At 39.2% G+C, this 24,855-nt stretch overlaps 2 protein-coding genes across 3 annotated transcripts in view; one reads left to right on the top strand and one right to left on the bottom strand.

Moving 5' to 3' along the window:
* mapk8ip1b (mitogen-activated protein kinase 8 interacting protein 1b) overlaps positions 1-7,879 on the top strand; it is a 45,551-nt gene extending 37,672 nt beyond the window's left edge. For both annotated transcript variants that reach the window (XM_080885564.1, XM_080885565.1), the window contains exons 7-12: positions 2,110-2,282; positions 2,815-2,918; positions 3,735-3,851; positions 4,726-4,796; positions 4,994-5,092; positions 6,287-7,879. In XM_080885564.1, the coding sequence (XP_080741690.1) occupies positions 2,110-2,282; positions 2,815-2,918; positions 3,735-3,851; positions 4,726-4,796; positions 4,994-5,092; positions 6,287-6,359 (637 nt within the window). In that variant the 3' untranslated portion in view covers positions 6,360-7,879. The remainder of the gene's footprint in view (positions 1-2,109; positions 2,283-2,814; positions 2,919-3,734; positions 3,852-4,725; positions 4,797-4,993; positions 5,093-6,286) is intronic.
* Positions 7,880-21,151: 13,272 nt separating this feature from the next.
* On the bottom strand, positions 21,152-22,631 carry LOC308398263 (N-acetyllactosaminide alpha-1,3-galactosyltransferase-like; the record flags this gene model as incomplete). The annotated part of the gene is made up of 2 exons (XM_080884795.1): positions 21,152-21,764; positions 22,552-22,631. The coding sequence occupies 2 exons, from the start codon at positions 22,629-22,631 to the stop codon at positions 21,152-21,154; spliced, it is 693 nt and encodes a 230-aa protein (XP_080740921.1).
* Positions 22,632-24,855: the final 2,224 nt, after the last annotated feature.

Here is a 24,855-nt window from a genome sequence, read left to right as displayed (position 1 = left end):
TTATGATGTTAATGAATTGTGAAAACCATAGTAAAGAAATGGGAAAAATAAGTCTTAGGGTTTGATATTGTAATAATGTTTAAAACTTGTGTGGATTGATGAAATAACACTGCGGTAATATCAAATGACACACTATGCTTATATTATCAATAAAGTGTGGCATTCATCTCCCAGTCAGTTACCGTTATAAACATTTGAGATTCTATTTTTCCTATCCAGCCTCTTATGTCTTTGGTCAAACAGACCAGATTGTGTAAGCAAAGATGATCACCTGAAGTATTAAATGCTTGGTGTTCATCTTTACTAATGAATCTTTCGTAGAAATGAGTAATTCATCCAGCAGCTTTCAGATAACTCAAATAAGTCAAACAGCATTTTTTTTTAGAATGAGCCAATCTACAGGCATTTAACAGAAAGGTGTGTTTTTTAAGTGTTTTAATGATAAACCATCATCGCAATTTTTCCATCCTGACCTACTTACTTATTTATTAAAATAAATAAGTAGATTTTACAGCACATTTAAAACCAAAGTGCTTCAATAAAACTAAAAAAGGGTTCTTAAAACTCCCTGTACTCCCTGTTCTTTTAAGAAAAGATTTTAGTCTGCAGATTGTTGACTACAGCATTTATTTGTTTGGTAAATTTCCAATTTGTGTCAAAGATGAGGTTAGTTTAGAATTATATAACTTGTAATTTAATAGTATCAAAGAGCCCGGGTCATCTTCCAAGCACTCAGTTAAAAGTAGAAGGCCAAAGAGTATGACCTCAGTTTTGCATTAATTTAACTGGAAGAAACTGGGAGATCCTACTTTTTTATTATCCAAGAATGACGTAATTGTAACTGGGAAAAGAAAACTGAGACTTTCCTATAACTGCACCAGTTGCTTTCTGGGGTTTTTTTCTGTCATATGGAAGTTTTCACCACTGGAAAAAAATGCCATCCATAACTTGACATTTTGAGTTATTTTCTCCAAATTTTTAGTTAATAAGTTGACATTTCTTTGTTACCTGAAAACAGATGGCAGTGACACAGGCACACTCAACCTTGGGTAGTGATAGTATCCATGAGCTACCAGTGTAAACATGTACAAACTGCTGCGTGCTGATAATAACAGCATGCCTTTTAGCTAATAACGCAGAGATTTCATCATTTCTGAAACCATGCTGAAAGAACTCAGCAGTTGACTCAATCAATGAACCTACAGCTTCAGCTTTGGTAGCTAATGCCTTCCACCTTTTGCTTACAGGTAACAAGGAAATGACGTACCTTCACAGAGCTTCCTGATTGACTGAGCTACCTTAAAATCTTGAGTTATTTTCTTGAAATTTTAGCTTGGACATATAGCTCAAGATGTTGAGTTATGGATGGCAAAGAAAAAATATACAAATAAATTTAGTGGCGGAAATAAGGTATGTCAAACATAAGGCCCAGGGGCCAGATTCAGCCCAGAAAAGACTTCAGTCCAACCCAATGGATGGCTTTAGAAAAAGGGTAAGGAGGGTGTAAATTTTGGATTTGTAACTGTATTTGCATAGGTTTTACAGCTTTCCACAGTAATACAGACCTCCCCCATAGCCATTCATACTACATCAAAGTAAACAAGTAACATGTAAAACATGAAAATGACAAAAATTCCTTTTTTTTTTCCTTTTTCTGATATTACTGTATTGGAGATTAAATTTGTGGTTAAATGTCTTTAGAAAGGGGAGTTTTTAGATCTGTCCCACTTAACATCAAAATGACCTGCATGTGGCCCACAGTGTAAAATGAGTTTGACAGGCCTTCTTTAAAGTGTCCTCACACTGTACATCAAATGGAAAAATACAGTGTTACTAATATATAGCTGTAAGCAAGGAACTGATTGTAGTTCATTTTTACCCTGGGTTGTGTGTAATATTGTGTAGCAACACACCTGACCAGCTAACAGACATAAGTTGCATTTAAGTCACTGATTTTATTTTTTTCTTTACACTGTTTAAAAATTTCCTTGTAACGACAAGCAGGCGTAGGAAACCCGTGTTTGACTTTTAAACCTTAAATTTCATTTTAAATTCAGAGCTACTTTGTGGAGCAGTTAGCACATAAAAATCTCACATCTTTCTCGACAGGTTTGTCCCTCGGCACGAAGATGAGTTGGAGCTAGAGGTGGATGACCCGCTGTTGGTGGAGGTCCAGGCAGAGGATTACTGGTATGAGGGCTACAATATGCGAACTGGTGCTCGTGGGGTCTTCCCGGCCTACTACGCTGTAGAGGTGACCAAGGACACGGAGAACTACAAAGGTACCAATAGTGCTGGGATTTGTAGGAGTGGGCCACGAATATGTTAGTAAAGAGAGAGATGGCTGCTTTAGGCTTAAAAAAAAAAAAAAAAAAAAAGGGGGGGGGGGGGGGGGCTGTTTACATGCCATGAACATCAGAAATGTCATCAGTGATCAGATTTTCTAGATTCAGTACCTCTGGCATAGTTGTGTTTGTGGATGTGAAGCCTATCAGGGTTCTTGCATGGAGTGTGCTCTGATATGTGGGGTTAATGTGCACTCCAGGGAGTGTTTTACTCTACTTTTGAAATCCCAAGGTGGTGTATGCAGCAAGCAACAGGGGATAAAGTATGAAATGATGTGAAGTGCAATGCTATAACAGATTATTAGTCAGTGGTACTGATCGACAGCTCAAAAATGTATTCTTTTCCCTTAAAGGAGCTAGTGACTGAATTGTAGCTGGAATATAGTGCTGTATGAAGTATTACATTTTACACATCTTGCTTCTTGTGTTTATTGTCATTGTTGTTTTTTTTCTGCTTTTCTCTGTGCAGTAAAGAGCAATGAATGGATTGACAGATACCGCCTAAAGTTTCTGGGGTCAGTTCAAGTACCCTATCACAAAGGAAACGATGTTTTGTGTGCAGCTATGCAGAAGGTAAGCTCATGTTTTTCACGCATGTGTAAGTTATAGGAGACGAGACATGTGGGGGGAAAGAGGAGCAAGAGACGCGGAAGGGAAAGAGAGAGAGGGACAGAGACCAAATACAGACATGACTGGGAGACATACACAGAGAACATGTCTCTGTCATAGGAGACACAGGGATGAGACAGAGACAAGAAAACAAGAGATGAGAGATACAAATAAACTCAGAGGCATAAAAGAACTAAACTCAACACCATAGGGGTTTAAGTTGCATTTGTGTGCCTTTGTGTTGTTTTGCTTTGATAGCTCAAAAAGTTGTGATGTTAACAATCCATTAAAGCCTTTACAACTTAGTAACTATTATTCTTGGAGTTGTTTTTATCTTGTCACATTTGACCTCTGACCTCTCCTTTAAGTTCAACAGAAGACTATGTCTCTTACTTATTGACGACATATACGCATATAGGGAATGATATATAGGGATCATAAGTTTTGCATAACGTTACTCTGACCTCTTTTTTTTAAGGTCAAACCTTTGAAAAACGTCTTTTACCTTTGTTTTAAATTCTAGTGCCTTTTGTTTCAGTTGACCTCACTGCCTATATTTTACTTTCAAGTTAACCCCAAATTGAATTTTTTTAATTGCACTTTAAAGTTAATACATTCAAAATACAATATTATCCCCTTAAAAGTAAATACTGCCCAGAGCTAGAGCTGCCTTGGCAGAGGTTTGCAATTTGTTTGTTTGCATATTCACAGGTAAAGGAAACTTTTGAAGAGCTTTATTCTAGTAACATTTTCAAAAACAATCTAACACGTGTCTTACAGATTGCTACTAACCGAAGGATGACAGTCAAGTATAACCCACCTTCCTCATGCATCCTGGAGATCAGTGTGAAGGGCATCAAGCTTTCAGTTCAAGAGGATTATTATGCTTGTGACAGAGTAAGACGTTTACTGAGCCTGTGTATGTCTACTGTGAAATAATTACATGCAACTTCACAGACTAATCAAATAAAAGCTCATCAGCAATCTTTTGGAAAGGTGAAAAGGTTAAGGATCTCACTTTTTCAGTGATGCATGGTTTGGTTCATGTGTTTTTAACTGATAAAGATTTTCTTTCAAATTAAAATATTTTGTTTCTGAAGAAGAAAAGGCTCCTAGTTGTTAGCAGTACTCAAACCAGCCTGTGTGGCAGAAATAACTGGGATGCTCAGTTTTACCTCAGCATGTTGTCTAAACAATGTCTACATCTAAATGCATTGGGTTACTACACTGCGATTTGCTATTTAGATTTTTGCATTTTTTTGTAGTTGAACAGGTTTACCTAATAAAGAGGTTGGCGAGTGTATATTTGAAGAGTAAGGCAGAGAAAGAGAGCGAGAAGCTATAATCTATCAGCACAGTGTTGAAGGAACACATGAGACACATCGCCACCATGTGGCTGCCGACTGATACTGCAGACAAACGTGTTAGTGTCAGGCCAGAGTAATTACTTCAGCGAAAAGAAACTAAGAATTCTGTGGGAATTCTATGTATGTATATGGGATCATTATCAATTTAAAGTTCATCTGTTTAAACAATTGAGAAATTAATGTTTTACTTTTATCAAGATCTGATGTTCAGATAATACAATGTGATGCACAATCTTGATATATTTTAATATTGCAGTCGCCAACTAGTCTAAATTAAAAGCTTTAATTATTTTATCAGCAAGCAAAAAAAAGAAAAATCAATAAAAGTAAAATATATGAAACAGGGTTTGAAATGTTTGCTTCTTGGTGTTAATCTTAGACGTTTATGGATCCTCTGTTGACAGAGTAACGAGTGCAGTCACTTCTTCCAGTTAAAGAACGTCTCCTTTTGTGGCTATCACCCAAAAAACAGCAAGTAAGTAAAAACTGAAGCAGAGAGAGCAGTTATGCTGCTCTCTCTGTCGAGACTAAAATTGCCACAAGGTCTCACTATTAGATAAATATTCAAGAATATTGGACCTCTTCCTGCTCTCTGATAAAACAAAGCAGGAGTTAATCATTATTAGGTGTCAAAGTAATATACTGAATGTCTTTTTTAAAACTTCTCTGCAGGTATTTTGGTTTCATTACGAAGCACCCAGCAGACCAGAGATTTGCCTGCCACGTATTTGTGTCTGAAAATTCTACCAAACCTCTTGCAGAGTCAGTAGGGTGAGTTGTGTTTTTTTAGGTTTCCTTTGGGCATCAGTTGGTGGTTTTAGTGAGATACGGTTTAACAAGTTGCATATATAAATACATCCCGCCAGCAGAGAATCTTTACAGCACTGAAACTTGCTGTAAATAATACTTGTATAAGTTACTATGGTGTTTAAGCCAGGTACACTAACCCATTAATCTTGATTCAAACTAGGCCCTTCAGATCCTTAGTGTGTCCACGAAAGTGCACTGTACTGCAGGTTAAGAAAACAGGCAAGTCAACGTAACCCCCATCAGTCTCACAATACGGGTGCAGTATTTACTAGAAACATTTTACCTTTTAAGAAATTTGACCTGACAGGATCAGCCAGTTTTTCTCTTCTCAGCAAATCTTCTGTTATTCTGAAAGTGATAAGTGATCTTAAACAATCACTAAAACAAAATGGAACCAAATAAATACACTGCAGAAATCAATTTAAACTTAATTGAGCTCATTCAAAGGAATAAAAAATAGAAAACTGTCACAGGTTGCCGGGGCAAGCCGTGTGTGAATTATTTAGGACCCAAGATGCGGCAGCTCTGGTGCAAGTGAGTTTATTTAGCCAATGTAGATACAAACAGAGATGGCAAGGGTGAGCTTAAAACTAAGAACACCTAAACAACAAAAAACAAACCTGAAATCTTGAGACATGAAAGCAAGATGCAGGGAGACGTAGAGAACATAGGGAAAACCACACAGGATGACGGCAGGAGAAACACAGACAAACCAGCAACTACTATGACAGAAGACACGACTTAAATACACTCAGAGAAACACAGGGAGATTACACACAGGTGGGGGACACAGCTTGGAGTGATTAACGTGACGAGACAAGGGAGTCAAACTGAAAGCACTCACATAAGACGCAGACCTTCACTATAAAACAGGAACTTACACATGCAAGGACACAGACAAAGAAACGCGGACTTGACACACGAATACACGGGCAGAAAAGAATAAACACTAAACTGAGGAGGAACAGCACCAAAATCCCAATAATAGAAAACAAAACGCTGGGTCAAAAGACCCAGGATCATGACAAAAACAAAACCTTAAGGCTTTTCTCAGGCATGTCTGGCACTTTGTAATGTTCTGCACCTGTTGGCTCTCGATTAGAAATGTTTATGTTGTGATTAAGTTTATGTGACGTGATGTGTTTTTCTTTTCAGGAAAGCCTTCCAGCTGTACTATAAAGAGTTTGTGGAGTTCTCATGCCCTACAGAGGACATCTACCTGGAATAGCCTTGCCTTTAACCACAACCCTGTAAAGTACGCTGTATCATAACATAATGTTGCATGAAGGACAGATATACATTAATTGGTAAAACAAAAACAAAAAAAGAGAAAAATTAAATATTAACACATCTGACAAACGAACAGGTATAGAAGGCCCAAGTTTCAGACCTGTGGTGAAAACCTTGTGCAGCAACCAGAGATGAAAATGAGCCAAAGGAGGGGTTTCCTGGCAAATGAAAATATGCAAAATGGCATCAGTGATGAGGCAAAAATGGAAAGCACAAATATTTTAACTCATCAGTTTCTGCAATGCTTGTTAGCCTGTAGCATCATGTCAGCAGAGGCAAAGCTGAAAGCCCAGGAGTCAGTCTGGACCACTTTGTACGCTGGAAAAAAGAAAGAAAAAGCAGAATTTTTGACTTGGAAGTGAACAAACAAGTGATGTTGGTTCATTTTGTCTTGAAATACTGTAACCAGGGTGTGAGCACGAGAGAGGTGTTTATTTACTAAAGACGTAACAACCTCACAATGAAAAAGGAGTACTAAACTAAATAAAACCCATGTAGGAACAGTTAATTTTATCCTTTTATCACACCTAATATGAAGGCGTATCCACATTTATTTTAAAAAAAAAACAAAGAGAGAGAGAGAAATCTCAATGAAAATCAGATGCAGTGATGTGCTCTGCATTTTGAGGGTTCTTGCCACATTTTTACTGCTTTTTGTTAAACCCAGACACAGATCTGTACTGCATATTCAAGGTACAGTAAGCACAGTGTGAATACACAAGAGTAGAATAGGTTTGCTTTTCCATTAAGCAGTTGGAGCTAACTAGTAAAGGAACAGCTGAGTATCTAAAGTTAATTTCAAATAGTTTTAGTTGAATAAAATTAAAAGATGGTTTCAGCTTCTCACTTTTCAGTCAGACAGGCAGAAGGTAAACTTTGCCGATTGATTTATATACTTTACATGCTAATGCTTAATTAAAGTAGACTTTAAACTACTTTTCTCTTGCATGTGTGCGGCTCAGTATTTGGAGATTCACACTGGTGGAGTTTTACTGGTGGATTTTTTCACTCTCGCCACTTGTGTAAGTTTGCTCCTGGTGGAAAACTACCAAAACAAAAGATTGACGGACAAACCATGGATTGATGATTTCACTTCCTGATGGAGGCTAGTGTGACCAAATGCACTGGAGTTTTAGGTTAAAGCCTAAAATGAGGGTACAAACATGTAATGTAAGTTAAATACTAAAATCTCATATTCCCCCTTTCCACCAAGGTGAGCCAGGTGCTGGCTCAAGTCTTTTGTGCTAGTGGTAGTGTGCAATTGGGCTTTCCAAATGTTGGTCAGCTTTTTCACGAGCCTTTGTAGTTTTAACTTTACAACACATGTATAAGACTATGAACACATCAAATGATTAACACTTTACTCTTTGAAATGTTACTTTGGAGTAAACATTGAAGTTCTTTTCATGACTGAATGGTTTCTGTTATTTTGTGGCATTAGAAGTTAATGAGAAATAACCCCCCCCCTCTCTCTCTCTCTCTCTCTCTCTCTCTCTCTCTCTATATATATATATATATATATATATATATATATATATATATATATGTATATATATATATATATATATATATATATATATATATATATATATATATATATATGTATATATATATATATATATATATATATATATATATATATATATATATATATATATATATATATGAAAGAGAGAGAGACTTATGTGTCAAAAACCATCGTTAAGTTTACAGGGGACATTGACAAATGTCATCTCTAGGGGAGAAAGCATTACAGGTCTCAGCTTTTTGCTGAAGTTCTGTTGAGAAATGAAGTGAAAAGAGACAATTTGTCTCTCTCACTAACTACTGCTGGAAAACTACAGAGGTGTATTTGTATAACTGCTGCTGCTTGATTTTTTTAATTTAATATTGCCAGTCTGCTTAAATTATCATCCATACTGACACTTGGGTTTTTCTTCTAGATGATGTACTAGTTGTATTTTTTTACTAATGGCCCCAGCCCCTTTTGTACTTTTTTTCATAGTTGAAAAACAGCAAAGTGTTGATGCTACATTGAATAGTTCTTTGTGACAAAGGCAGAATAAAGAACTCCTTAAATGTACTGAGCATTGTCCATGCAGAGAATGTTTAGAGGTACACAAGTGTGTACTTTAAGCAAACATCTATTGGTGCTATCGTGCACAGCTCTGTCCATATGTTCAGTAAAGCCTTAGTAATTCCTTGTCTAATGTCAGACATGCAATGCTTCTTTACTGTGTGCTCTAATTAGGTGTGAAATTAGTGATAAAGATGTTTAACAGAGAAAAAACCCCATCTGAGTTCGGCTGTTTACTCCTTCATACGACATTTTTCTGCAACTAGAATATGACACATTCTCAGACTTGTAGAGACAAGAAAATGATACTTGGTGCAGTAGGTACAGGTGCTAACGAGGGAGCAAAAACAAAACTGGTGTCTTCAGATCTTCACTAGTAGTGCCTCTTTTTCATGAGATCATTGTTACTTTTTTGAGTCAACATTATTAAAATCTTTTAAGGGTTTTCCATTGAGTGTGTGTTGACTTTAAGGTGATGAATGCAAATTGAGTTGTTTTGCTGTGATTTGCTCTTCATTCCACTGCACTACACATTATTTGCTGTACATGTGCTGGTAATAGTCAGTTTTTCCTCTATTCATCCTCGTTCTACCATTTGTTGCCATCAGAGAGACCAGTAGAGAAGCTCCTCCAGCTCCTCTAAGGTTACACTTTCAGCAAACCTTCATTTCTGCAGGCCATCCTCAAACAGCAAACTCAAAACAGCTCCTTTCAGTGCAAAGTTGCAGCTCTATCGTTTGCGCCACTGTCCCGGTGAAGATTGAGGTGTGAGACAAATAACTGGGCTCCTAACTCTGTGCCTGGCAGAGCCAGGATGGCCTTTAGTGTAAACACACTGCTAACACCCATATCAGTGATCATCTTATTTCTGCTCATTGCCATAGATGATTGTAGAAACATGGATTGAACTGTAGGTTAACAATTTTGTGACACTCAGCTCACTGTTCACAGCAACAGTGTTTGTAGTTTCTGTTTCAAAATTCCTTTCAGATCATACAGAGTGAATATTTTATCCAAAAGATTTCAAATACACCTTCTCATTATGTCTCTGGTATCCCCAGGAGTCTACATAATACTTGGGAAATTATGAATTTTATTATTAGAGAAGGAGCTGTGTTTAATAGCTCATGCCAGAGATTTCACAAGTTGGGCTTGATTGAGAACTTAGTCACAATGAAAAGAAACAAAAACTTGACCCAAGTGTTATGGAAGTCTATTAATGTCCTGTTTGTGAACATGTGAAACCAGTGAAAACGCATACAGTGGATAATCACTGAGACTTGATGTTGTAAAATGTGCCATAATGGTTAATAAGCAATAATGATTTTTGAGCTGTTATACCAATTATTCGGAGGAAGTGCTTGTTGCAGAGCTTTATAGACGTTTTAGTAACCCAGATTGTTCATGGTAATCTGAATTATTGAAATGAACATTAAGTTACACCATTTTTTGTGATAATGAGATTTTTTTTATTTATCAGCACACGTACAGCACAGTTGTTTTGCAGTTAAAAACAAAGTATTCTTTCTACATCATTTGTCACTAACACCGGTTTGTAACTAAATATTTTATGTGGTCAATATTTATCAGACAATTAAATAAATGTAAAAGCAAGATTCACTAATGAAGAATATTGAAAATGTTCTATTCAGCAGTTGTCTCACCAGTTGTCAGTTTTTCATTGTCAAAAACAGAAAAAAAATCATTTTGAAGAAAACAAGTTGTCTGCTGTTGTTGAAAGCCATTGTGTTTGTATCAGGAGAGATCAACACTCACTTTTCTATGAATTCCCCTCTTAAGAGCCGATCAGACTGACAGGAGAACGTGGACTGCAGCAGGGGCTATACAAAGAGTGTACAGACATGGGTGTATAAATCAAGAATTTAATTTCTGTAATTATAAATATGACATTGTATTGATTCAACATGTAGTTTGTGAAATTTCTCTTTATTTTGGACTTTTCTCTTTCAGCTGTGAATTATTCTGGATTTAAAAGTTTTACTGCAGATCTCATGGTGTGCTGTCATTAATGTGCTGGGATCAGTTATACAAACATATATTGCTGCCATGCTCCTGCTGCCTGATTCAAACTCCAGTGACAGTGCTGCATCTCTACATAAAAGAAAGATAAGAAAGGTTAATGAAACTTGCAAGAGAATTTGTGCTTTTATACTGCTTTTTTATTACATCTTAATGGGTATTTATGTATAAATTAACAGTAGGCCTACTGTAATGTACTGCTATGCACCTACATACCAGTGATGCCTGCACAGCACAGCTTGAAACTTGGATACAACTTTGTGCTCAGTGAAGCGCTGGCCTCACTGGGAGTAGAGGCCCCATGACACCATCTGTCATCTGAGTAGGAGCATGCCCCAACGTAGTCAGGCATGCATACAAGAATGTAGGGGCCATACAAACTACTGAGTGAAATTTTGAATTATTGCAATGAAATTTGCAGTTGCTGTACTTTAGCATTTAGTACTTACCATGTTTTACTTCACAGTAGAGGAGAAGTCCAGTGATATCTGATCAGGTCACAGTCTAGTTGAAAATGGTGGTTTGTAAGGAATGATTTGGCTCTCTCTGAGGTTTGTCTTCAATCCAAACAATTGGGTAAAATTTTGACCCAATATTTGATCAAAGTCACCCAACCTATAAACAGACAAAATTATTCAAGCCTGGGAGTTAATTAAAGAACCCAGCACATCGCCAACCCAACTCCTGAGTCACAACTTTTGAACCAATTTTTGGTCAAACTAACCCAACTTCTGAACCTATAAGTGTCAGAGTGAATTATTAAATGTTGTCATTTTTATGCTTACCATCTCTACATTGTTTTAACTCTGTGATGAAAGGAATTCTTTTGTCCCCCTCCCCAGATTCTTGAGGTTCTGGGTGGGGGCTGTAGTGTTATCACAAGCACATCCTTGTGACTGTTTGTTTGATGTTTGGTAAGCTTCCTGCCCTTTTTGTGGCTTCACTGTGTTATCTAGGGTGAACCATAAATTGGGTGTGGTGGACACTACCCTCTTTATGCCTTGGATGTTGCTTCCTGCTTTTATGACCCTTTTGGTCAGCAGGAGAACACACATACATTCTCACATAACACACACATCCTTACCTATTCAATTCAATTCAATTTTATTTATATAGCGCCAAATCACAACAAAAGTCACCTCAAGGCGCTTCATAGATACAGAGAAAAACCCAACAATCATATGACCCCCTATGAGCAAGCACTTTGGCGACAGTGGGAAGGAAAAACTCCCTTTAACAGGAAGAAACCTCCGGCAGAACCAGGCTCAGGGAGGGGCGGCCATCTGCTGCGACCGGTTGGGGTGAGAGAAGGAAGACAGGATAAAAGACATGCTGTGGAAGAGAGACAGAGGTTAATAACAGATATGATTCAATGCAGAGAGGTCTGTTAATACATAGTGAGTGAGAAAGGTTACTGGAAAGGAAAAACTCAATGCATCATGGGAATCCCCCGGCAGCCTACGTCTATTGCAGCATAACTAAGGGAGGATTCAGGGTCACCTGCTCCAGCCCTAATTATATGCTTTAGCAAAAAGGAAAGTTTTAAGCCTAATCTTGAAAGTAGAGATAGTGTCTGTCTCCCGAATCCAAACTGGAAGCTGGTTCCACAGAAGATGGGCCTGAAAACTGAAGGCTCTCCCTCCCATTCTACTTTTAAATACTCTAGGAACGACAAGTAGGCCTGCAGAGCGAGAGCGAAGTGCTCTAATAGGGTGATATGGTACTACAAGGTCATTAAGATAAGATGGGGCCTGATTATTTAAGACCTTGTATGTGAGGAGCAGGATTTTGAATTCAATTCTGGATTTAACAGGAAGCCAATGAAGGGAAGCCAAAACAGGAGAAATATGCTCTCTCTCTCTAGTCCCTGTCAGTACTCTTGCTGCAGCATTTTGGATTAGCTGAAGGCTGAGTTTTTTGGACATCCTGATAATAATGAATTACAGTCGTCCAGCCTGGAAGTAATAAATGCATGAACTAGTTTTTCAACGTCACTCTGAGACAGGATATTTCTAATTTTAGAGATGTTGCGCAAATGGAAGAAAGCAGTCTTACATATTTGTTTAATATGTGTGTTGAAGGACATGTCCTGGTGAAAAATGACTCCAAGGTTCCTCACAGCGTTACTGGAGGCCAAGGTAATGCCATCCAGAGTAAGAATCTGCTTAGATACCATATTTCTAAGATTTTCAGGGCCGAGTACAATAACCTCAGTTTTATCTGAATTAAGAAGCAGAAAGTTAGCGGCCATCCAGGTCTTTATGTCTTTAAGACATTCCTGCAGTTTAACTAATTGGGGTGTGTTATCTGGCTTCATGGACAGATAGAGCTGGGTGTCATCAGCATAGCAGTGAAAATGTATGCTATGTCTTCTAATGATGCTGCCTAAGGGAAGCATGTATAATGTAAACAGAATTGGTCCTAGCACTGAACCCTGTGGAACTCCATAATTAACCTCAGTGTTTGAAGAGGACTCTCCATTTACATGCACAAATTGGAGTCTATTAGATAGATATGATACAAACCACTGCAGTGCAGTACCTGTAATACCTACAGCATGTTCTAATCGCTCTAATAGGATATTATGGTCAACAGTATCGAACGCTGCACTGAGGTCTAGCAGGACAAGCACAGAGATGAGTCCACTGTCAGAGGCCATAAGAAGATCATTTGTAACCTTCACTAAAGCTGTTTCTGTGCTGTGATGAGCTCTGAAACCTGACTGAAACTCTTCAAATAAACCATTCCTCTGCAGATGATCTGTTTGCTGTTTGACAACTACTCTTTCAAGGATTTTTGATATGAAAGGAAGGTTGGAGATTGGCCTATAATTAGCTAAGACTGCTGGGTCTAGAGATGGCTTTTTGAGTAAAGGTTTAACTACAGCCAGCTTGAAGGCCTGTGGCACATAGCCAATTATTAGAGATAGGTTGATCATATTTAGGATTGAAGAATTAATTAATGGCAGGACTTCTTTGAGCAGTTTTGTAGGAATGGGGTCTAAAAGACACGTTGATGGTTTGGAGGAAGTAATTATTGAAGTTAACTCAGAAAGATCAATTGGAGAAAAAGAGTCTAACTTAACATCGATGGTACTAAGAGTAGCTGTAGATAATATTACATCTGTGGGATGATTACTGGTAATTTTTTCTCTAATGATAAAAATTTTATTTGTGAAGAAGTTCATGAAGTCATTACTAGTTAACGTTAAAGGGATGGTTGGCTCAAAAGAGCTCTGACTTTTTGTCAGCCTGGCTACAGTGCTGAAGAGAACACACACACCTACACACACACACACACACATACAGTGCCTTGTCTTTGTAACCAAGGGGGGTTACGAGGGGAGGTGCATGTAAACTATTGTTTATTGTGTGAACGTTTTCAATAAAAGGCAGCGAGAGGAGGCCATCGTCGGGGTCATTCGTAATGAGATTCGAAGTGCATTTCTGAGTGTCAAGAGATGTATTCTAAGACAATTCAGCTGAGAATCAGAGAGGAGAAACACACAGTTTTTACTTGCAGCAAATGCAGCCACAGAGCGCTCGCACGAGAGTGAGAGCTCAGGGACTCGTGCTCTGCCATTGCCCTAGTCTTTATTTATACATCAGTAGGTGCGTTTGTTCCTTACATTGGAATGTGGATGTGTATACGTTGGAATGTGGATGTTTATACGTGTGTGTGTGTGTGTGTGTGTGGGGGGGGGGGGGGGGGGGGGGGGGGGGTCAGAGTGTGACCCCATAAGGACTTCAGTTCATCTAAACAAAAGGCACTTAGACTAAAACTGACATAGTTACATTTATCCTACTGTAAGGCAGTGACTGGAATAAGTCACAAGGTGTCGCTGTTGAGCTGCATATGTATGGTAGAGCTAAGCAATTTTGACTATTTGTCCTCTGCAGGACACCGTAGTTCAGATTTCTCATTCGCGCGGGCGCCATCTTGGTTCAGTGTTTACTGTGATTTGCAAAGGGCCAGCAGCAGAGTTGGAGTGGTGTTTGCCCCAGCATCTGAATAAACGGCACGGTCCGAGCCACAAATTGAACGCCTGTGTCCGACTGGTCTCTCTACTGTGCACCCCAATCCAACACAAACTTACACAACGCAGAGTCCGGGGTGTAGGGAGGCCCCTGCACTGGTTGGGTTACACTACCATAAAACAAAGAGAAGGTACGACCTCACCAGAGCTACTCGGTGTTGCATCACTGCAATCCGTAATGCATCGCTTTCCTCATTCTGCTGTTCGTTGATCTTGCACGAAGCCTTCAAGAAGAGTACAAAACAATAGTCCAGAGTTTCAATCCTCAGCATGTTTTTCCAGTTCCCACCCAGGGGAACAATGAATGGAGTACTTACTGTCCGGTAGTCCATAATTTGAATTCCTTGGGTACGTCGCTTCCCCATATCGGGTCATGTGGTTGAAGTTTAGGGAACGTTGATCTTCTTTTCCGGAGTGCTGTAGAAGTGGTGTTTACTGCGGTCATCCTGAAAGTGTGGTCTGACAGGAATATAGGAGCACATGTTCCTGTCCAGCCTGGGGGCAGTATGAAATATGCCCGTTGTCCACATAGCCAGGCCATTCCTTGCACCCAGTACATGCCGTTAGAAGGTCCACTCATATTCACAGGGGCGCCCTCTCCATGGCCTGCAGTTTGGACACAGTTTGTGGTGTTTCCAAGGGGTCTGTTACCTTTCTCTTGTTGATAACACATGGAGTGGTTCTTCCCTGGGAGTTGGTCCAGGAACACTGGGAAGTGGATGGATGTATAATGTGTTTGTCACATTGAAATCGATCCAGAAGAGTTGATCACATGTTCCATTACTAAGTCCAACAGCATGTGAGATTGTATTGTTGGTGGTGATTTGGCTGTGTTGGAATCCAATGCCAGCAAAGCTAGCTGCACACTTTGCTTGAGTGTTGTTCATATATTCACCATATAGTGTGGGGTGTGTCGACGCGCTGGGCATATGAGAACAGACATAACAGTGTATTTGCAGATTCTGCCTTTGTCCTGTTGTGGATAAAACGGTACCAGGCATTGTTCATCCACGGGTGGATGTGGTCTTGTGTCATGTCTCTTAGATGAGAGTTGTCGTGTGTCCATCTTTTCTGTCTGCCTCGAGGTTCAACGGTTTCCGGCATCAGCTGGGGTCCTGTAAGGGTGAGCGTCGTAGTCAAGGTAACCAGGAGGGTCCACCTTCCCATGGCTGTGTACAGGTCCGTCACACCCTCAGAGTTGGCCAATGGCTGGAGGTTGAAGTGCAAGCAATGCTCAATCAGCACTTACCCCTCACCACTGAAGCAACCAAGTGAGGGTGAAACTTTCCCTTACTAGTTGACTTCTGTGGAGGAAGTGGAATCCTCTGGGACCTCGACCTTTTTGCAGTGGCTCTGATGTATCCAGGAGGGTCTCTCCACTATTTTGCAGGCAGTTGGAGTGGTCAGAAGCACTTGGTATGGACCCTCCCACCGTGGCGAGCTCCAATTTTTCCTTTGGAGTACTCGGACAAGGATCCAATCACCTGGCTTCAACCTGCAAGAAATAGGTGAAAAAGAGTCTTGTGGCAGTTTATTGTTTAGAACAACTTCTCTGTTTATCAACAATCAAGTCATCCATCCGCCAGAGTGGTTTCACAGATTGATTTATCTAGTGGCTCGCTAGTAACTGGTAGTGGAAAAGGTCGCCCATGTATAATTTCAAATGGGGACAGTTTGTTACTTCCTTGTGCTATTCTCATCCACATTTTGACTAGGCCTACACATTCTGACCATGGTCTGCTAGTTTCTTCCATCGTTTTCCTGAGCCTTTGCTTTATAGTGCCATTTGTTCTCTCCACTAATCCTGCACTCTGTGGATGGTAGGCACAATGGTGTTTCAAACTGAAACCTAGTGCTTCAGATACTTTGCTGATCACGTCATTTACAAAATGGGTTCCATTATCTGATCTTATCAGAGTAGGAATTCCATATGTTGGAATGAAATGGTTGCATAGACACTTTGCAACTGAGATTGCGTCTGCTTTTTTCACTGGGTAGATTTCTGGCCATTTTGAGAAAACATCTATAATTACTAGAGCGTATTTTGAGCTCTGACACTCATTCAATTCAATGAAGTCCATGTGAATTGTATGAAATGGGTGAGGTGGTGTAGGGAAATGTCCTCCTTTTGGTCTTAAGTTACCTTGGGTATTGTGTTTTTGGCAGGTCATACATGTTCTCACATATTCTTTTGCTGAAGTTTCAAAATTTATAGTGTAGAATTGTTGGTTTATTATAAAGATCATCCCTCCTAATAAGACATGGCTTAAACCATGGCTCACTAGAGCGGCTGTTTTGTGTAATGATTTGGGAAGAATGGGTTTTCCTGCTATTTTCATTATGTCATCAGTGTCTAGTACTGCTCCGTGTTTTAGCCATTGCTTTTGTCCTTTTGATGGTGCTCCTTTTTGTTCGTCCTGCATTACAGACAGTGGAATGGTGTGATTTTCACGAGTTGTTAATAAGACTGTGGTTGCTATGGCTGCTGTCATCCTTCTGATGTGCTGCACGTTTGCAAATTGCTAAATGTCGCGGCAGTTGTACTGTTTGTAACAGTTGCTTCAGCAAATCTGCATGCTGAACTGGGTTTCCAGAGGAGGTAACCATTCCTCTGTTATCCCATATTTTTGCAAAGTGGTGAACTGCCGCAAATACATACTGGCTGTCTGTGTGGATGTTAATGTCCTGTCCTTCATGTATTTCACATGCTCTGATTACTGCAGTCAGTTCTGCACTCTGAGCTGAATGTGTGGCAGGGCTCTTGCTTCCACTATAGTGTCTGTTGTGGTTACTGCATATCCTACACAGTTACGCCCCAGTGCATTTTTTGATGCTGAACCGTCAACAAAGATGTCAGTGAAACCTTCTTGTGGTGTACTGTAAATGTCAGCACGTGGCTTAGTTTTCCTTTTCTAATTTTTCAACGCAGCAATGTGCTTTTCGCTCTATGGGCGTTGAAAGAAATCTCGGTCCCCGGTTTCTCCGTGGATCGGGTTTCCTCCGAGGCGTGGGCACCTATAAGCAGAGTTTTGTCTTTACCCCATAAGATTCAAAATTATTCAAAGTAACACTCAGGTATGCCGTTCAGCAGGTTAGTTACAGCGCCGGGAGTAGCTTGGGAGAACAAGGAAACACAGACTGCTTCAGGTTGCTTTCCCAAAATCAACTCAAAGGTTTATTCATCAGACAACAGTTTATATAGAGGAAAAAGGTTCGTGTGTCAGCAGATTCTCAGTTCAAACCGGTACAGACCAAATAAGGAAGCGTCTTCCTGCCCTCTGAGCAAAGAAGTATCCTTTGTATAGTTTATCAGTTCAGCTACAATTTATGATTATCCCAGCAAAATACACTCCTAGACATAGAATACAGAGTTCTTTCATTAGTGAATTCTGAAACAAACCACCTGGCCTTTAACAAGCTCTTTTCTAGGAGATAAAGAAGGGAAGATGGGAGTAAGGAAGTGATCTCTGTGGTGTTTTCGACCTTGAGGTACCATCCTGTGATTCTTACACATTAATTCTTGGGTCACAGAGAAAGAGAAAAACAACTAGTAAATGGGCCTTATTGAGTAACAGTTTTCCTGTATAATATCACTATAAAACAATATCCTGTAAATGCTACCATGGTATCAAAATATCACAACAGGCGTTGGCAACAATGTGCTAGGATTTAAAGGTCCACATCTCACTATGTTGATGTGGGATTGCAAAAGCAGTGTGCCAGCATAGGAGAGTTGTCTAGCATGTGTTAAGAAAGGCAAATGTGCTTGTAGCAGTATAAAAGTTACTGCTTGAGGTACTCTAACAGTCAGAGTGTGTCCTAAAACTATGTCAGCAGATTTTTGCACTGCCTCTACAGCTGCTGCACATGCTTGTACACAGGTGGGTAGGGATGGGTATCGTTTAGGTTTTATCTGATACCGGTGCCAAACCGGTACTTTTGAAACGGTGCCGGTGCTTAAACGGTGCTCAAACCGGTGCTTAAAGAATGGAGAACACAAAATTGGTCCAAAAACCTCTCATGTTCAGCTGTTTTTTTGTAAAAAGATAACAATGTTAGCCTTTTCTGCAGCTATAGGGGATTTATGGCATCACTCTTGGCTGGAAGCAGTGCTTAAACAATGGAAAAAACACAAACTTTGTCCAAAAACCTCTCATGTTTAGCTGTTTTCCACCTTTTCTTTGATCATTTTAGCCTTTTTGGCCAGGGTGAAGGGAGTATCTGCCATCAAACAAGAAGACAGCCGCATGTAACTACGACAGTGTTTGCTAGTTCACCTTACATGCATTAATTTAATAACGTGGTTAGCCTACTCAACGTAAATTACACACGAACAACGTTAGGCTACTCATGCAGAGAAGAACGGCTGCTGCTGCCATCATCATCCGTCATCATTTCTGCTACACTGGCAGGGCTAGGGGCCAGGACTCTACTCTTCGGGTTTTTGGGGGATGTTGCTAACTCTGGGTCAGACAACAGGCAACCCACGCGCAGTCGATGTGCACGGTGTGAGGTCTCGCAGCAAGCTATCAAATACGGCGCATTTCTCGGCTTTTAACAAAATGCTATACGTCGCCAGGTGTTTCATCAGATTCAAGGAGTTACCTCGTTTGCACAGTATCACCTTAAAGCACTTGTTGCAGGCTGCTGAGTTTGCATCTTTTGCTGTGAAGTACAGCCAGACTTTGACCGCTTCACTTTGGGAATTTTTAATCTGTAGCTCTGCTCTAAAAGAACGTACGTATCTGGGCCCGCCTACTACGCTCGCAAAGGTAAAATGATTGGCTGGAATCCAAAGTGTATGACATCTCAGGGAAAAAAAAAGCACAGAAATAAAGCACAGAAATGTGCGTTGCTTTTCGGTCTGGTTACTACCGTTTATGTCAGAACCAATACCGGTACCCATCCCTACCCTTGACTAGTTGTAGAGTCGATAAAGAAATGTAGAGGGACTTCACTCCTCTTTGCTTTAGAATTATAGTAGTGCCTATATGGTCAAACTACACATGGATACATATGGAGTACTATATCACTGCATAATTCAACTTGCTGTTGTATTCTTGTTTGACTCTGATTCAAACAAAACATCGGTCCTCCTTTTTGTACCACTTTCCTTGGTGTACACACGAGGAGAATGGTACAAAAAGATTTCCATACTATTTATCTCTGGCTGAAGAAAATACAAGAAACTCATCAGTTTCTCTTCGCTATCTATTGCTAAGCTCAGTGAGTCACAGCTCTGTTGACCAAATCATTCCTTTAACCTTAACTAGAAATGACTTAATGAATGTCTTCACAAATAAAATTTTAGCCACTAGAGAAGCAAATATTTCTAACCATCTCACAGACACATCATTACATACAGTTATGGATTTTTATCGAGACTCTTTCTCTCCAACTGATCTTCAATAGTCACCTTCTCCAAAACACCAGCATGCTTATTATACCCCATTCTTTCATGACTGCTGCAAAATTACTTAAAAAGTAGTTTTTAAAAAAGAATTTAAAAACAATCCAAAAAAGGGAATATCCACAAAATTACCTTTAATTGCAGATAGAATGTCTTATTTAAGTAATTTACTGTTATCTGCAAAGGGTCTTATAGTCCTCTTCTTCTTTTCACCTTTCCTTCATGTCATGGCCATCATCCAGTGTTTTGTCAGTCCAACCATTTGATGTTGAGCACATCTCAGTGTTCTTTCTCTGCCTCACTTTATCTCTGTAGTAAGAGTTACTTTATTACAATTGTCACATTTATTCAACATAATTTCACTTCAGTTTGCATAATTTTAGCCTGATTTCTTATCATCTTCTTATCATCTTGATTAGAAATACATTGCTTTGTACTTCACATACAGTTTTCAATTCTGATTACTTCATTGTAACTTAGAATTTGCTTTCTCTCCTTATCACAATACACCCAAAAATTACTTCTTCTGATTGCCCATGCATAATAAAATCACTTCGTTTTTAAATTATTACCTCTTGATCATATTTTGATTAGAGTCATGATTTGATTAAAGCAAAAATAACTATCAGCAAAAGCACAAGCATAAATCTCTGTCACTGCACTCTTTGTTACATTACACCCATGAAAGTTGGATTTTAGGCCTTTTAATTCACTTCTGTCTGTCTTCTTGACACCATAAATATTCCACAAAAACCTACTGGTCAGAGGATATGCTTCTCTTTATGGTATTTTAAGATTTTAGTACATGAGCAGAATTTTCACCTTTGTTAGCCACCAAGCTATAATTAAAGTCTCCAGATTTAGTCACAACCTAAAATATTTACAAAATAATATATAATATTGCAACATAATTACAGAAAGGAACAACAGTCCTCCAAGCCTAAGCATTTAGATTTACCTAGCTGGATTAGATGAGTTTTCAGAAAAGGAAGACAAGCTATTCTACTAGCTCACTTGTCAAATAATCCAATAAAAATAAGTCTATATATACGTTTAACAAGCTAGCCCCTTGCTTATAAAATAATTCCAACTTTGATTTTCGATCTAGCCAGTGTCATAATGTTTTGGTGCCCACATTAGGCGGGTGACAAGTATATCCTGCTTGTCTCAAATGCTCTGGTCCCAGCAGTACTCTGGAGACAGCAGCCTGCTTGGTTTATGAATCCAAAAGTACTTGTTTAGATGGCTCTCATCGTGCCACAGAGCTTCCACATCATTTATTTCATCCTCCATGATAGCCAGATAACAGGCATCTACCAAATGCTTTACATTTTGCCACGTTCCTCCAAAGATAGCAGCATGGTAGTAGAAATCGCCAGTTTCCATGAAGGCTTTAGATTTGGGGTTTCTGTCGTAGGTAAACCGGGCTTTTGGTAATTTATAATAGTGGGCATGGAGCAAAGCCACAGAATCACCCAGTGCCTCAGACCCAAATCTCCCCTTAAACTCCTGATCCACATCAAAACAGAAGACATAATGAAATCTGTGACGGATCTCTGACTGTATAGCTTCTGATATTGTCCTCATTCGCATCATAGAAATGTCTTGCCACCTGGTGTGCTTTCCCACCTGGATAACCTTTATGTTTCTGTGAGAAGCAAGTGTGATGTTTGGTACTTTGTCTGGTAAGTCTGTAAACACATAATACGTCACTGGTAATCCCAACATAAAATGTTGTTCTGCTGAGATGAGGAAAGTCTTGAGGTAGGCATCCAGGTACCTTAATGAGAGACAGAGAAAAACAAATGATTTTTTTATTTGTAAATTATTGCAAAACAATACAAAAACCATCCTGTTTGTATATTTCTTCACTATCTTTGATGCACCAAAAGTAATTATTTCAATCTGAGCCAAGGTTCAATCGTCCACACCCAACAAACAGCAAGGCAAGCTGGTGTTTATTGGTTATGGGTCATAAAGGCCAACTACTCCAGATACTAATTACCAATTACATTTTTAAAAGCTAAAAAAAAAAAAATAGCAACAAAGAAGGCAACATGCAAGAAAGCAAGAAAAGACCTAGACATGACTATAATGCTAATAATAATAATAATAATAATAATAATAATAATAATATTAACCGTTGATGTCTGTGCGCAAATTTATTCAGGTTTAGATGTCTGGATTTCAAAACAGTTTGGTCAAATTTGGCCAAATTTCTTTGTATTTGAGCATGAATTGGAGCACATATTTGTGACTCCTCAAAAGTTACACAGAAATCCATGTACACATTTGTAAACATTTGTTTGTGTTTGTGGATCTTATCGTATGCATTTGCAACCCTTTTGCAGGGGTATAAGGCATATTTCCCCCCATAAACTAAAACTAGAGTCACCACCTCATGATTACTTATGTGGGCTAGTGAATTTACAGTTTAAATTCGCCATGTTGAACTGATTCAGCCATGTAGGCATGCCTACATTTCTTATTCATTCTATTCAATTCTATTAACTAGAAGGCACCACTGTATAATAGCCAAGGAATACAGTTTTTATGGAGGAACCGACCGTCCCACAGCAAACACAGTAAGGGCCACTGATGACTTTTCTCCTATGTGCTTTTGATCAAAAAGATTTGGATCAAACATTCCCTCCCAGATGATAGGAGCATTCCAAGATGTTGATGTCTGAACTGCTGGTCTGGCCCTGGATTAAAAGAACAAAACAAATTAAAACACAAAAAAATCTTAGTTATGAATTAGGGCTGCCACAAACGATTATTTTGATAGTTGACTAGTCACCGATTATTTTTGCGATTAGTCAACTAATCAAATCCATTGGACGTAAAACGTACAGCTTATCGCACCAGCAGCATCTGCTCTTATATAACTATCATTAGCTTACAGCTTTAAGTGTTTAAGGTATGTCAGGGCTCTAGACTAACTTTTTGCCATGGGCGTACCAGCACAAAAGTTAGGCGCACACAAATTTTATAATAATTTATATAATATAATGTGTTTTTCTGGATACACTGTGCTTTTTCAGCATTCAAAGATTGATGACACCGTGTCAGAGCACTGGCTATGAATTTCAGAAGGATCAGGCCTTAACAGAAAAGTTAGCAATAGTTCTTTTCCTATTACAGCTACATCCACTTCTGTCGTGCCTAGGCTGCTCACTAGGGCTGGGTATCATCACTGATTTCTATAATCCATTTGATTCCGGTTTTCAAAGTCCCGATTCGATTCAACTTAGCCTCAGAGAGTCAGAAATATTATAATTCTGATCATTTATCAGTACTGACTTCTTCAGAATTGTGAACATCACAGCAGATGCCTTTGTGTGAAAGTAACTGAGAATAAAACACAGAAAAACATGAAGGAGATTTTCCTGGTCTGGCTTTTTATAGCAGATAACCTTAAAAATATTCTACAATGTTCTGCATATAAAGTTTAAATTTCTTCAGTATTGAACAACAGAAAAAATAGGCTTTCTTGTCCGAGGTCATTTAAGTGAAAAAAAGAAAAAGAAAATAAAAAGACAGCAGCCACAGCGCTGTAAACAACGGTAGACTGGTGGGTAATAAGCAAATGAATAATACAGAAAACAGAGATTGGAGACGGGAAACTGTTCTTGAAGTACAGAGAGAGAGAGAGAGAGAGAGCAAGCTGTGCATGGAGTGTGGTTTTAATAGTCGTGGAAGCAAAACAGCAAAATTCATGATGACATTGATCAAATGTGAAGCGCAGTTTGCTGCTTCTTTTGCTGCTGGCTCGGTGAATTTTGGTTGGAGAGAGACAAAACCTGCAGCTCAGAATCAGCGCAAAAAGACGTAAACACAGCGTGGACCGGACGCATCAGGATCGCTAAGCTCCGACAAGCGTGTCCGTCTGCGGGCCATCGGGTGAGAAAGCCGAGAAAGACAAAGCTGATTCTGATGCGTCAGGTCTGTGTTTACGTCTTTGTGTAGAATCCGTGTACCTGCTCTCATTTGCTGTTTGGTTGTTGTTGAAATGGTTTTGTGAGCTTTAATCTGAGAATCTGGCGTTTCTGGCAAAACACAGTTATGTTTAAAAGTCGATTCAGGATTTAATGAATTGATATCGCTTTATTCAAGCTACTCACCTCCCACTTCCACCTGCACTTTCAACTGGACCACGGCCAATCAGAGAGGTCCCGCCCCTGACTATCTCTGATTGGTTTAGTCCACGATAGGGGCAAAATGTGTGTCTGTTGTTGACCACAGGGAAGGTTGCAGATTTTTTTTTTTTTTTTGCTACCCGAACAGTTGGTCGCACAGGTGCAACCAAATATTTTTTTTAGTCGCACCACTGAAAAATTTGGTCGCATTTGCGACCAAATTGGTCGCACTCTAGAGCCCTGTATGTGCTAACTAAAAATAAAGACGAGATGATAGTTTATTAAATTTTAATGAAATTTGCAGATTGTTTTGGTGAAGTTTAATAAACTCCTTGCTATCTAAAATATAACAGGAAACCGGAGTAAATTCTCGAGCATCTCACACTTCTGATAATCAGTTGTCTGCTCGAGGTTTATTCAGCTGTGTAAAAACTATAACTTTAATCTCAGCCAAACCGATTTACTCAGGAACAAATAAAATACAAAAAAAAAAAAAGCCAAACTATAACATTTTCAAGTTATCTAAGTGACTTATATATCATGTTTAACCTGAGTAGCGAAAGACGGCAGTGGGTTTGAAAATGATTAGCCGGGTGTCCGGTGTTCTCACAGGCTCTAGTGAGCCTTGCCCCCGGCTAGCTATCGAGCTAGTGGGTAACAGACGTCTCCGAAAACGTCGGAGCGCTTTTGAAAATATGTGCCGTCCTGATAAACTGAGCAGATATTTGAAGT

The sequence above is a fragment of the Rhamphochromis sp. 'chilingali' genome (genome assembly GCF_963969265.1).
Source record: "Rhamphochromis sp. 'chilingali' genome assembly, chromosome: 6".
In the NCBI taxonomy this organism is placed as follows: Eukaryota; Metazoa; Chordata; class Actinopteri; order Cichliformes; family Cichlidae; genus Rhamphochromis; species Rhamphochromis sp. 'chilingali'.
The sequence above is the reverse complement of the archived record's forward strand: the minus strand, read 5'-3'. Positions and strand labels throughout refer to the sequence as shown.